The sequence below is a fragment of the Sycon ciliatum genome, unplaced genomic scaffold (assembly GCF_964019385.1).
Source record: "Sycon ciliatum unplaced genomic scaffold, ocSycCili1.1 SCAFFOLD_624, whole genome shotgun sequence".
In the NCBI taxonomy this organism is placed as follows: domain Eukaryota; kingdom Metazoa; phylum Porifera; class Calcarea; order Leucosolenida; family Sycettidae; genus Sycon; species Sycon ciliatum.
The window spans coordinates 56,296-71,000 of NW_027044667.1; the positions used below are offsets into that span (position 1 = coordinate 56,296).

General features: G+C 47.4%; 1 protein-coding gene across 1 annotated transcript; it reads right to left on the minus strand.

Moving 5' to 3' along the window:
• Positions 1–414: 414 nt before the first annotated feature.
• LOC135830513 (ankyrin repeat domain-containing protein 17-like) lies at positions 415–12,549 on the minus strand. Its single transcript, XM_065342761.1, has 2 exons — positions 11,097–12,549; positions 415–776 (listed from the first exon to the last, which is right to left on the minus strand). Exons 1-2 carry the CDS (start codon positions 12,360–12,362, stop codon positions 684–686), a joined length of 1,359 nt encoding a protein of 452 aa, XP_065198833.1. The 5' UTR covers positions 12,363–12,549; the 3' UTR covers positions 415–683.
• Between the last annotated feature and the right edge of the window lie 2,156 nt (positions 12,550–14,705).

The following is a 14,705-nucleotide window of genomic DNA, read 5'->3' on the forward strand; positions in this document are numbered from 1 at the left end:
GCCAATCATCGGCTTTAGAAGGACAACCTGTTCCCAGTCATATACAGCGCGTGCAGCACTTCGGGGCTGGTTATGTGAACATAGCAAAAAAAATACTGACCAAGTACGAAGTCAATATTAGATTTATCACGACTAGCCAAAGCCTGTGTTCAATCGTTAAAAAAGAGTCAAATATACTAGTAAGCGGTCAATATAGCCCTAAGGAGTGAAATATGCAGGAATATTTGACTGCTTAGGTATGGCAAAAATCTATGGGAGTCAATACTAACGCTCTGGAATTTGAAATACGGACTGTTGTCGTGATAAATCTAATACTAACTTCGTACTTAGTCAGTATGAAATAAAAACGTCGTGAAAGAACTCGGCTTCGCCTCGGTCTTTTACTCGGCTTTTATTTCCTATATTGACCTCGTACTCAGTCAATATTAGCTACTACGTACAGTACAGTCAACTGACTTCGCTTATAAAGACTAAAGACTAGTTATAATTTATTATTATTATTTCTCACAAAAGTGTGCACAAAACAAGGGTATACAAGTAAGAACTAAGCGTGACAAGTGTGTATCAGCAACAAAAACAAAAAAGTGAGAACGAATGATAATAATAACAATAATAAACAAGAAGGTGACAAAACACATTTAGGCACAAGTGGCAACAACGTTGCCACACTACACAAAAGAACATTATTTGAACAATTTTAGGGTAATAACACTATCTTTCTGGACACACAAATTCGGCTTATGAATGCGCTGACAAACAGCTTCCAAAACTTGTAACTGCAAAAGATAACCATGACGAGCACGGCACAAAACAGAAAAACAGGAATCAGAATAAGTACGACAACAGTCAGTACTAGAAACCAAATGATTGTATACTGAAGACTTGTTATTACGAGACGGACGCACACAATCTCGACTCACGCGCACACCCTCACACTCACTCTCACCCTCACTCAGCTCACCTTCTCCCTCAGTAGGGAGGTTCTGCTCAACGTTTTGGGAACGCGACGCAAAGAATCACGCGAACTTTCTTCGCGTTCCCGTAACGTAAAGAAATGCTGTTCTGTACGGTATATGTCGTGAATCAGAAAACGTCTGTACGTGGGTCACTGAGCTCATGCATGAGATATACCGGTATATCACGTGTACCGCGTGATATCACGCGGTACACACACGTAAAGTACCCACGGATTACGTGGGACTAAAGCGGGATTCACAGAAGCTTTTTTGCGATGCGACACGCGATATGCGACGCGATCTGCGATGGATGCGTGCGATGCGAACTCGCGAAATACCATTCACAGAAGAAGTCAGCTTTGCGACAAAGTCTTGCTGATTTGGCTACGTCACCATGATATTCGCGCGGTTTGATACAACTTGTACAAATTTATAGGCAACTCTTGGACCTTTGTACAACTTTGCTGTAGAAAAGGTCAAAATCGTACGCCAAATCGCTTGTCGCATCGCATCGCATCGCAAAAGTTGAGCCAAGCTCAACTTCTGCGATGGCCTGCGATGGCCCTGTTGCGGCAGTTGCGTGGGGTCCGCGATGGTTGCGATTTGGGGATTTCCCGGTTTCGCGGCTGTCGCATCGCGTGTCGCATCGCAAAAAAGCTTCTGTGAATCCCGCTTTAACCTCCCTAGCCCTACTAGACTGTACAGCTGGCGTAACGTAGGGGTCAAAGTGACCTAGGTGTTGGCGGATAATGCCGGCAATATCGAGCATTATACACCACCCGGAGCATTATAAAGCATAACGAGGCCAAAAATGGCATTATACGACGTTCTACATGACTGCACAGTAGATCTAGCGTTGCAGTGTCTGCTCCAGCGCCGGGTGAGCCGGGTAATCCACCCGGTTGGGCGGCGCTTGGACCCGGTTGAAAATATAGTACCGGGTCACCTGTGACCCGGTTGGTACTTTACACTTTCGAACTTTGAGTTTGAAAGGACTGACTACATGGCGTGTATGTGTCAGATACTTCTTCTTTCGTAATTTTCTAATTCCTGTCCTCTCTTTTCTAAGTGCGGCTTATCCATTCGCCTTTATATCATTGGGCCTAGTTCCCGTTTATTGTCCGAATTAAAATAAACCAACCAACCATTTAATTAAAGCATGTGACTCGGCTGGTGAGACAGCGCCAGGTACATGTGTACCCGACTCCGACCCGGTTGAAACGGTTGCGCCAGGTACACGTGTACCTGGCTGTCCTACAATCCTGGAGCAGACACTGCGTTGGGTTACTTACAAGCGATAGGCCACCGTACACACCATGCCTGGTAGCAAGAGTACATAACCCCCCAGAGTGTGCAACGCCTGATCCAGCTGTGCATATGGGTCTTGGTCGAGCGGAATCGGATCTTTGCGTCATAATACCGTACACATCTGAGAGGAACCCGGGAATTCGCGGGTACTCTCGGATCAATGGTGCCCTGCCTCGAGACCGGCCTTGCGCTGGTGTGGAGTGTACGCATGACATCAGAAGATCCGATTCCGCTCGACCAAGACCCTATGCAGAGCTGGATCGGCGTTGCACATTCTGGGGGGGGGGGGGGGGGGGGGGGGTAGATCTACCATGTGTACTCTTGCTGGTAGATCTACCATACAGATCGTGGCATGCAGTGCCAAGTACAACAGTAGTGCTGTGGTCCAGCACAGTGTGGAAACTCTCGCAGAAACTTCCGGTCCCGGAAGTCTATCTTCGGCCAGTTACTTTTTGTCATAATATTTTTGAAGATCCAGGTAACAACGCCGAACCAACGAAAGAAATGTGAGCCAGCATGGAACGGTGGAGGTGCGCACACGCACACATTCCAGACCTTACCCGGTTACCGTCCACATGGTCCACAAAAAAACATTCTTCATCGAAGCAAGAGTCCATGTCTTTGTCGAAGAGTAACGCTGGACTTTCACCGGACGTTGACCATTGTGTAATAGCAGCTAACTAGCAGCCAACGCTGATGGCTGACTAGCCGCGATGCCGTTCTTGGGATTGGGAGGAAGCTGGGCTTTCTCTAGATGAGCTTTTGGCGGAGTCCTCTGATGATAGTGCCGTCGTCGAGTTGGAAACTGCAGATCCTGCCGCAGCGATAGCGAGGAAGCGGTCTTTTCAGAAAACAGCTATTACGAAGTCTTTTTTTTTTTTTTAATTTCGGCCAGTCTGCTACTAATAGTACTATCATTTCGTCTTGCGGGTTAGACAAGGGGAAGTAGCCATGTAGGGGCGTTAGCCCGCCTTTCGGCACCGGGAGTTGAAGCTCGCTCGACTTGACTCTACTGAGTGCAGAGGACCCACACCTTGATCTGGTGAGCTGCGTCGTGGGGATTTTGCAGTCAGATGTGCGACTGCGATGCTCGAACCCGCGACCTCTCGGGTCGCAGGCAAGTGCAGTACCCAATGTACTACCGGGGAGCCCCAAGTCTGAAAATGTTTCCAAAAGGACGCGAGTAGCTCATGGACAGAGCACTGAAGTGGCCATCAGTGCCAAAACGCGGGTGCGGGAGTTCCCAGATGAGCCGCTCAAAAGCGACGGTGGCAAGGTAGTGTGCCTGGCATGCCATACAACATTGCCAGGGAAGAAGAGCATAATCATGTCCCATATTGCAACCGCGAGACATAAACAAGGAAAGTCCCGTTTCAACTTTGGAGAGGGAAACTCAGAGGCAGAAGCTGGTCAAGAAGTCCTTCTTGGCGTATCCTCTTTGTGCCGCCTCAATATGACTGTATGTGTTTGTACATAGCGTACATGTTTACCTGATATTGTATTATGTGTTTATCATAGCATGGGTGCACTATTTAGCGTTTTTCTTAGCCCCGGGACAATACCGGAAGGTTCAGGTGTTTATATTCCATCCGGCGGAGCATTATCAGCATTATTTGGAGCATTATATGGCCTTTTGTGGAGCATTACTGAGAGCATTATATCCAATATTACCGAGCATTTTCCGCCAACACCTAGGTCAAACTCAAAGTAGGGCCTAGGGAGCGGTCGTCTTTGACAGGTTCCACTGTACATGTACTTGAAGCTAGTAGCTTACAAATACTAAGTTGAAGAGAATAATTCATCTGCATAGCATACAAACTACAGTGGAACCTGTCTAAGACGCAAATAGCATCCCTCGGTCCTGGTTACAGTGGTCTTCTGGGGCAGGTGGTCGCCTTATCCGAGTGGTCGCCTTGACAGGTTTTACTGTGCAGCAGTACAGGCGTACTCGCCGTCACTGCTAGCAAAGCAGAACAGTATGATGTAGAATCTACTGATTTTAAAACTTACTATAAGAAGAAAAGAGGACCAAAGAGCTACAGGCCGGCAGGCATTGGCGGATAATGCTCGAAAAGGTGGCAGATTGTGCTCGAAAAGCAGTGAAATTGGCAGAATCATACAAACCTTATGGCGGGCAATTCCTCGAATTCTGCTCCACATAATACTCATAGTATGGTGCGAGTGTGATTGTCCCCCCTCTCCCCCCCTCTCCCCCCCCCTCTCCCCCCCCTCTCCCCCCCCCCTCTCCCCCCCCCTCTCCCCCCCTCCTCCCCCCCCTCTCCCCCCCCCTCTCCCCCCCTCTCCCCCCCTCTCCCCCCCCTCTCCCCCCCCCTCTCCCCCCCCTCTCCCCCCCCCTCTCCCCCCCCTCTCCCCCCCCTCTCCCCCCCCCTCTCCCCCCCCCTCTCCCCCCCCCCTCTCCCCCCCCTCTCCCCCCCCCCTCTCCCCCCCCTCTCCCCCCCCCTCTCCCCCCCCTCTCCCCCCCCTCTCCCCCGTCCATTCACAATTTCCCCCGTCTGTTCATATTTTGCTTTGTTTTGGCTGATGCTGATGCATGCATGTTGTTAGCTGCTGAAATTGTCCTCCGTTGAATACATAATAGTAATAGTATATTAATGAACTCGGATGGAGAGCCAAGGATTTTATAAAAAGTAAAAAGGACCAAGGAACTACAAGTTACACTATACTGTCCACTAACACCACCAGTTACTAAGCAATCAGCTCATGCGATAACACTGCACGACACTGACCGACGGTACTGACGTTCTACAACTAACTGGCTAACAGCTCTAGCACATCTTGGATGCGCACACCAACAGCCTTCCAACTTGGAAGGTTTTAAGTTATGTACCAAATAACAATAACTTGGTCATAAGGAGGGGAAGGTGAGCGCAAACAAGATAAGCACGAGCTGAAAGCTGTGAAGGACTTTGGCGGATGTTCATGCATGTCGATGACGATACTGGCAAGACCATTCGACAATACGGTCAAACCACGATTCAAGGACGCAAAGCAACATTCCGCACACAACTTGTGTGGCTCAAAAGATGGAAAGATCAAGAAAAGGGGAAGCTATGCGAACAAGAATCATGAAAAACCGAACGCCTCAGCAAGGCCTCAGTAAAACAGCACTGTACTTCGACTATGACACTTCTTATGTTATTTAAGTGAACAAGCGTTTCGCAGACAGCAGTTTTAATGTACAGTCAACTTCGCGAATAACGACTGTGGATATAATGACAATTCGCTAATAACGACAGAATTTCCATGCCCAGAGCAAAGTTCCATCTCACTGTGATACATAAAATGAGACTTCGGGTGTAACGACACTTCGCGAATAAGGACACCTTTCTGATGCCCCGCCGGGTGTCGTTATAAGCGAAGTTGACTGTAGCTACAAAGACAACCAATTGCACAGTAAGCATTTCATATTATATTATTATGTCAACATGTATGTCGACATGTACATGTATGTGTACGATATTTTTGGTGCCGAAACCCGGGAAAATTGTCGTATTTGAAACACCAAATCACTGGGCCTGCAGCAGAAACAATAGCTGGACTACCTATCACGAATGGAAGTTATCGAGTTGCACTGGGTACTCTGAAAGAACGGTTTGGGACGGAACAAGTAGTAGCATATGGACGGTATCTTGCACCAGTCGACCTTCCCACTGCACAAGACTTGAAGTCAACACACAGTCTTTGCGGACTTTCTACAATGCCGTTGAAACACACTTGAGAAGCCTTGATGCGTCTGGACAAACTGTCACCGACACGCAGGATCTGATGCTCCCATTGACTTCTCCAAAAGCGCCAACGGATGTCCTGACACAGCTTGAAATGAGAAAAAGCAGTGCCACTCCATGGACCGTGTTAGCAGCAGGGAGTAGCACAGTACAGTACTCTACTACTCCCTGCTGCTTAGCAGGTTGCGTAAAAGCCTGAAAGAATATAATATTTCAGCAAGGGAAGCAGCGGAACAAATGAAGGGTGGCATGACGCACACTACTAGAGCTGGGAAGCCACACAGTTCACAAGCAGCTACGTCAGGGTCTGAGGGTAACGGAGCGGTGCCAGCTGAGACACTGTTGAATAATGTACAGAAATGCCAACCTAGCTGCTGGTTTTGCAGAAATCCCCATCGATGAATGCACAACCTACGACACCTTCATTGCGGCAGAAATTCACATCACAGATCATTGTGTCCAGTGAAATTCAAACCGTCTGGTCCGTCGTTGAATGTGTTTGTTGTTTTCTTTATTTGAATCGCTAAAACGGAACGGACAGAACTGTCCAGTGACAAGGGAGCGAATGATGAGCGTCATAATCATTGTGCATCAACACATCTCAGGGCAAAATGAGACAGACTATATTAAAGGAGGGCTTGCACAACACTTGTACATAAAGGGGAGTATGAGAACAAAGGCGCGGCAGAAGTCGAAGCAAGAAAGCAATCAACGCCAGAGATGTTTTTGTCCACCAAAAACAGAGAGAGAGAGAGAGAGAGAGAGAGAGAGAGAGAGAGAGAGAGAGAGAGAGAGAGGGAGGGAGGGAGGGAGGGGGGGGGGGTGGAGAGAGGGAGAGACTAACAAATTAGGGCTGAGACCTCTACAGCATGGCTTTACGTCTGAAAACAACCGCACGAATTAACAAGTAGGTTGTCAGGTTGTCAGAAAAACAGGGACAGAGACGGGCAGGCAGGCCAACAGACAGGCATATAATGCTGGAGCGAAGCCCTTTAAAGCAGCCAACACCACTGTGGGCACTTGCGATGCACAAGTACACACACTATCGGATCACAACCCTGCTGATGTCTTGTCCCGTGGGTCATCGGCAACCTCACTTTTGCGCAGCTCACTATGGTGGGAGGGACCGCAGTGGTTGCAAACTGGTGGTGAATGGGAATTGGAGAATGCATTTACTGTGGTTCACAGCAATCTAGTGGGGGAGGGTCCTCTGGATAACCCCGCTGGCATTAATCCTGACCAATTTCCCTCACTCTCTAAGCTAGTTCGAGTCACAGCCTGGGTCAAGAGGTTTACCAATCGTACGAGGAAAGTGAAATCCCTGCAGGCGTCAACATGTCTTACAAGAGAGGAAATAGCTGAAGCTGAACTCCTTTGGATTAAGCAGGCACAGTCTGTCTATCACGCAGAGGAGTTGAAATGCATAGCTGGTACAGGAGCCAATGAGAAGACCAAATGCGATCTGGTGGGCAAGTTGGGTCTTGTAATGGATTCAAATGGAGTATTACGTTGCAAAGGGAGATTGGAGCATGCCTCGCTGGACCATGCTGCTAAGTACCCAAAATTGCTTTCGCACACGTCAACTATTGCACAGTTGGTCATGCTCGACTGTCACAAGAAGCTGTTGCATGCATACATTAGCAGAGTCACGTAAACGATTTTGGGTAATACACGCGGCAGAGAAACAGTGAAACGATGTCTGAAGCAATGTAAGATGTGCAAGAGATATGAGGGTGGACCATTCAGAATGCCAAAGCTTGCACCATTACCGAAAGATCGCGTTACACCCTGCACAGTCAAATTCGCTAATAACGACAGATTTCCCATGCCCAGAGCAAAGTCCCATCCAACTGTAATACATTATAATGAGACTTCGACTATAAGGACACTTCGCGAATCAGGACACTTTTCTGACGCCCCGCCGAGTGTCGCTATAAGCGAAGTTGACTGTACTCCTTTCTCTAACACCGTTCTTGATTACTTTGGTCCATTCACTGCTAAATTGAGTTTTTTCTTCAGACTTTTCCCGTTTGTCTCTTTCCCTCAAAACCAGTTAAAATTGAGTAATGGTAATGAAAAGACAAAGGTGTGGGTGGCGCTGTTTACATGTTCGGTAACGTGTGCAATACATCTCAAAGTAGTTCCAGACATGTCAGCACACTCGTTCTTAATGGCATTTCGTAGGTTTGTGTCTAGGAGAGGCACACCTGTTCAAATAATTATTATCGTATAATGCTAGGCAATTCCCCCTAGCGGATATTAAAGGTTTACAACAACTTTGGAATGCTTTGGTGATCAATGATGATGTTCAATCGTATGTTAGTAGTCAGAACATCAAATGGCGTTCCATCACTGAACTATCACCATGGAAAGGCGGTGTATATGAGCGAATGGTGCAGCTTGTGAAACGCTCATTACGTACTTCAAAGTAAATGCCTTGGCCGCAATGTACTCGGATACTTTGAATTGGAAACCTTACTCATGGAAGTCGAGGCAGTTCTCAACTCACGCACTCTTACTTATGTTGATGACGAATGCGATACGAAAGTTCTTACACCTGCACACTTCTTGTCTCTCAATCCATGCATTGGTTTGCCAGAATCTAACCCTGTTGAATCTAACCCTGTTGATCCTGTGGATCCATTTTTTGTTCTCTCTGCCAGTTCTGCTGAGCTGTTACTCCAGAAATTCGAAATGGGTCAGCGTCAGCTCCTCTCTTTCTGGAGAACCTGGTAAGATGAATACCTAGCCAGGCTACGAAGCAGAGGAGACCACAAGCTGCGTCAGCACCGAATCCGTGCCAGTGAAGAACCAGCACTCGGTCATGTAGCATTAGTGTATGAAGAAGGTCAACGTCGTGCAACATGGCTGCTAGGCGCGATCGAGACGCTGCATGTAGGCACTGAAGACGAGACGCGTTCTGCCTCTGTACGTCTGCCCTCTGGTCATGTGATCAAGCTGGTCATGTGATCAAGCTGGTCATGTGATCAAGCTGGTCATGTGATCAAGCTGGTCATGTGATCAAGCGTCCATTGAACCTGCTGTACCCAGTAGAATGTCCTACTTCCAGCACCAAGCAGTGCAGTCCGAGTGCAAGCGCTGAGACTGTGCCGCAGCCCACTCCTCCTGTTACTGCTCGATCAGTACGGCGCACAGCAGTGGCAAGCCGGAACTTGATCCAACAACTCGCAGCTGATGGAAATCTGCAAGGAATCACTTCTGACTATAGTATAGACAATGTTGTACGAATACAATAATACATTTCTTCATGGAGAATTCGCGAATGTTTTCTTTATCCGCTCGATTATAACTTCATGATTCAGTCAATTTTGCGCAGTAATTAGTAGTAATAGACTGGGTGACGTTACTCAGTTTTGTTTTCTCCATCTTGATGAGATGTGCACTGTCATGTCAACCCTATGATCTATGAGATGTGCAGTGTCATGTCAACCCTATGATCTATGAGATGTGCAGTGTCATGTCAACCCTATGATCTATGAGATGTGCAGTGTCATGTCAACCCTATGATCTATGAGATGTGCAGTGTCATGGCAACCCTATGATCTATGAGAGTATCAGCTAATTCGTTTTCTTTGTTTGCTTTAAATAGTTTGTAATGCGGAACAGTTTCAAGGCGACACTTCAAATCTTTGGTTTAACTTTTATGATTGTTTCCATCCCACTTTGCAGGCTGGAGTGTCGCGAAGCTATCGCGATTAATCAATGATTTATCATGCATGACATTGTGTTCATTTCGGAGCTCCAATTTGTTGATGCTACTGCTGCGAGCTGTTCCATAGTACTAATTTAGGGGTCGTCCGTAAATATCGAACTTTCTTCACAAAACGAAATAATTTCGTTATGGGGTGGGAGGGGGTTGACCAATTTCGTTTCAGAAAACATTGATTCATGTACATGGCCGTTGTATATACATGTATATCAACATTTTTTACGTTCTGAGGGGGAGGGAGGGAGGGGTTGGGTCTAAACTAAAATAATTCGTTTGGTGAAAAAAGTTCGATATTTACGGACGGCCCCTTAGAGCATGCGCAACCAGCTATTCTGCAGTGCGCACCGTACCGCCATGCACTTGTGTATAGATATGGCGTCTTCTTCAAGTTTCTGGTAATATTTTCAATCTAATAATTATGTAAACCAAGTTACCTTATTGCGAATGTTGTGATTGTCTGAGTCTCGCTCGCCCCAATATGGGGCGAGATCATTAGAGGGACGATCCTTCACGATACTCCTTATGTTATTTCTATAACTTAGAACCCTCCCAGTTGGAAGGCTGTTGGAGTGCACATCCAAGATGTGCTAGAGCTGTTAGCCAGTTAGTTGTAGAACGTCAGTACCGTCGGTCAGTGTCGTGCAATGTTATCGCATGTGCTGATTGTTTAGTAACTGGTGGTGTTAGTGGACAGTATAGTGTAACTTGTAGTTCCTTGGTCCTTTTTACTTTTTATAAATAATCCTTGGCTCTCCATCCGAGTACGTCCTTAAACGCGTGAGATTACGGTACATGTAAGACTGTACCATCGAATAAGAACGAAACTGCTGTGTTCGCTAAAAATAAGATTGCGCTAAGCTAGAACCCTGACATACGGACAAATTGATAGACAGACAGAAGGGAAAATGCTTTACCAATAGACCACAATTTTAGTCCATATTTGCTTCTTTCTTCTTTTCCTTTTCTTTTTGACTTCTTACTCTTTTCCTTGTTAGCCATGGTTGGCTATAAAAACCTGCAATCGCCACGCAAAGTGGTCATTGGCTACCCCAGCCATGTATTGCTTGGAATGAAAAAATTAATGAATAAATCAACAAACAAACAGAGACACATACACACACACAGACACACACAGATGCACACACATACACACACACACACACACACACACGCACACACACACACACATGCATAGACACACACACACACACACACACACACACACACACACACATACACACACATACGCACACAGACGCATACACAGATTACACACACAGACGCATACACACACAGGCACATACACACACACACACACCTACAGACACACACAGAGACACACAAATTCATGCTTACCTCAGCACCATACTCAAGCAGCAACTGCGCTACGAGTGCATGTCCTTCTCGTGTAGCCTCCATGAGCGGCGTACATCCAGTCTTGGTCTGGTGGTCCACATTGGACTTATTGGACAGCAGCAGCTCCACGACTTCCGCATGTCCCTTCCACGATGCTAACGTTAACGGAGTGTCATCGTTCCAACCGGACGGCACATTGATCTCGGCGCCATGTTCGAGCACCAACTCAGTTGCCTCAACGTGGCCCTCTCGGGCAGCCAGCATAAGCGGTGAGCAGCCAGCTTTGTTGTGGTGCTCAAGATCGCTGTCGTGATGCAGCAGCAACTCCACCACTTCGCAGTGGCCTTTCCAGCAAGCCAGCGTCAGTGGAATGTTGTTCTCGTTGCCGGACGGGCTGTTCAACTTGGCGCCGTACTCCAGTATCAGCATGGCCACGCTCAAGTGACCCTCGCGTGCCGCTAACATCAGCGGCGTGCAGCCATCCTTGGTGCGGTGCTCCAAGTTGCTTCCATACTCGAGCAGCGACTTGACGACCGAGTGGTGGCCTTTACAGCACGCATGTGTCAGCGGGATGTCGTTGTTGGAACCGGACGGCACATTCACCTTGGCACCTTGAACCAGCAGCAGATCGGCGACGGCGGTATGACCGCAGAGTGCAGCAAACATCAAAGGAGTGAAGCCCTCCTTCGTGCAATGCTCAATATGTGCGCTGCGATTCAGCAACGACTCAACAACATCATGATGGCCCTTCCTGCAGGCAAACGTAAGCGGGCTGTCCTTGTTCGAGTCGGACTGCGCGTTGATCTCAGCGCCGTAGTCCAACAGCAGGTTAGCCACTTGCTCGTGTCCGGCCAACGCAGCGCACATCAGGGCTGTGCAACCATCTTTGGTCCTGTGCTCAACGTTCGCTCCGCGAGTCAAAAGCAAATGTACGATTAGTTTCTTTCCAAGCGTGCACGCCCAAGTTAGCGCGCTGTCTGACTTCAACTCCGTTGGAGCATCAATCACAGAACCTCGGTCCAAAAGCAGCCTGGCCACGTCTACATGACCCTGGCTGCATGCTTCGAGCAGAGGAGTATTCCCTGCCTTGTTTCGGTGATTCACAAGAGAACCGCTCTCCAGAAGAAGCTCCACGATGTCCTGCTTGCCTTGCCGACACGCCAGGCTTAGCATTGCATCCAGGCTGGCTTCAGCCTCGGTCTGCGCACACAACACGGCGCAGTCTCCTTCGCTGGACTGCAAGTCTAGCTTCTCTTCAGTCTCCATTGCACCCGCTGGCTAGCGGGAGAGCTTGGAAAGGACCGTACCGTTTCAATATATTTAGCGGCGGAAAATCTGTGCTCAAGCCTACACCACCAAGGACACAGTGGTTGCGAAAGGCAAATGGACAAAAGCAAAGGATAGCTTCTTTTACACAAGCAACGTCTGCTCTCTCGACAACTCCACGTCTCCAGCGTAGATCTACAGCATGGATATGGTCCCAGTCGCCTGGTCACCTAGTAGTAGTACCTGTGCATGCACCGTACCGCGCTACAACTTACAAGTAACAAGTAACTACTGTTTTACTTGTCTTTCACACCAACTTGTACTTGACCAAGGAAGTAACAAATAATTAATAGTTCAACTAATATTAATACTTATAGTTTTTATTTCCATTGCTATCATGTCAGGTTCGGCCTCATTTCCTCTGTGCTGCGCTGATGAGTTCACAAAGAACGAAACAGCATGCTGTCCGCAGATTGAGTATAGTTCAACCCAAAACTCGAACTCGAAGCCACAAAGGTTCAAAGCCGGTTCAACTCGAGTGACGTCAACTCTAGAAAGAAACTCACCGATGTTCTTGGTAATACATGACCATGATGACTGTGTACAGCGCGTACATTACAATAGTCAATACTCAATAGTTAGTCTACCACTACCAGGGCCCAGGCCCTGCATGCACGGTGCACCGGTGACCATGGTGACTGGTGCGCCTCTTCAGACTAAGTACACTGAAGAGGCGCTACACACCACTGTCACCAGTGCCAGTGGCAGTGGTAGGTCATGCGACTTCACCTCTAATGCATAGACATTGTAGCAAGATCAAGAGTACATAACCCAGGGGTTATGTACTCTTGATAGTAGTACTAGTACTAGTAGTACTGGATTAGGTGGGCTTGAAAGTGATGACGTCAAAATCGGCAAGGGAGTAGTAAGTTGACATCAGATTTCTATTTTGGATCCACTAAGTAAGGAGGTGTGACTTTGCTATTGCCTCAGTATGTGGGTGCAACCCACTCGTGTCGCATGCAGGTGTGACTTTTACTTCGCCACCAGTTGTCACCCCGCCCCCAGTAGCCAAATCAGTCAGTTTCATTGGCTACATCACCTTGAATTTTTGAAATTGTTGCTATGCTGTGACGTAGCACTTTCATGTACATGCACAAACCGTATGCTTGCGCTTGGCTCGTTGCTTCACGTGACATGCAGCCTTTGCAGGCTTCAAAAGATTTTGCGTTGGCTTCACCTAAGGTGCAAGCTTGCAGAGACTCGCGAGAGTGCGCTTTCTCTGTCCCCCACCCCCAGTGCCACACACAGTAGTTGTCAACTCCTCTACTTCAACTTACTTCAAGTACTACAGTACTTGGCGGTCTAAATGCCCGACCTTTGCCTTCAATTTTTTTTTGGTATTGATTTATTTGAATTCGGTATCTCAACAGTACATTGTACAACTTGGGAAGATCCGAATGACATAGATACATAAACATAAAAGTGGAGTAGGTGCTACAGCGGATCATTTCATCGCAGGTTGTGAGACTAAACTAATACCAGTATGCAAGTACACAAGAAATAAAAGCTGAATAAATACGACTGCATGACATTGGAGAAAAGCACAATACCTCACACATCATGGGTCCAGTAAAACCTGTCAAGGCGACCACTCGGATAAGGCGACCACCAGTCCAAGAGGACCACTGAAACCAGGATCAAGAGACGCACGCTATTTCCAGTTACGTGAAAATGACCCTGGATAGGGAGACCACCTGGTAACAGAGACCACGTTTTGAAGGTCCCATGAGTGGTCGTCTTAGACAGGGTTCACTGTAATGATTCCCGCTGCGCTGTTCCGAGTACAATCATGTACTTCTAGCGTGTATTGTTTATTGTTCTAGCAATGCTCTAGGAAGTGTAGCCTCCCACGACTCCATCCACACGCATACTTCAAAGTACTCGTACTCTTCTCTCAACCTCTACAAGTACAACGTGTCCACCAAGAACATACAGTCATGTAGCTCTAGGAAGGGTAGCCTCCCACGACTCCATCCACACGCGTACTTCAAAGTACTTGTACTCTTCTCTCAACCTCTACAACGTGTCCACCAAGAATATACAGTCATACATGTAGACAAGCATGCCTTCCTTATCCTCACTAAGGGCGCGTTCGAATTGTCTTCATCAACTGTTCAAACAAATTTTATAAAGAGATTAGTTGAAGTGTCCCATTAGAACGGTTTCTATCATTTTAGAGTTTTTCAGTAGAATTGTCATGGCGATGATGACGTCCGATCAGATCGACTATTTCCACGTACTACGTGACGTGGCTATTCCAAACTCTTCGAAACTAATCCA

Coding starts and splice junctions, on each gene's coding strand:
- LOC135830513 (XM_065342761.1), bottom strand. CDS start 12,362: ATGGAGACTGAAGAGAAGCTAGACTTGCAGTCCAGCGAAGGAGACTGC. Junction 777..11,096: donor TGCTTGAGTATGGTGCTGAG/GTAAGCATGAAT, acceptor TATCTTTTGCAG/TTACAAGTTTTGGAAGCTGT.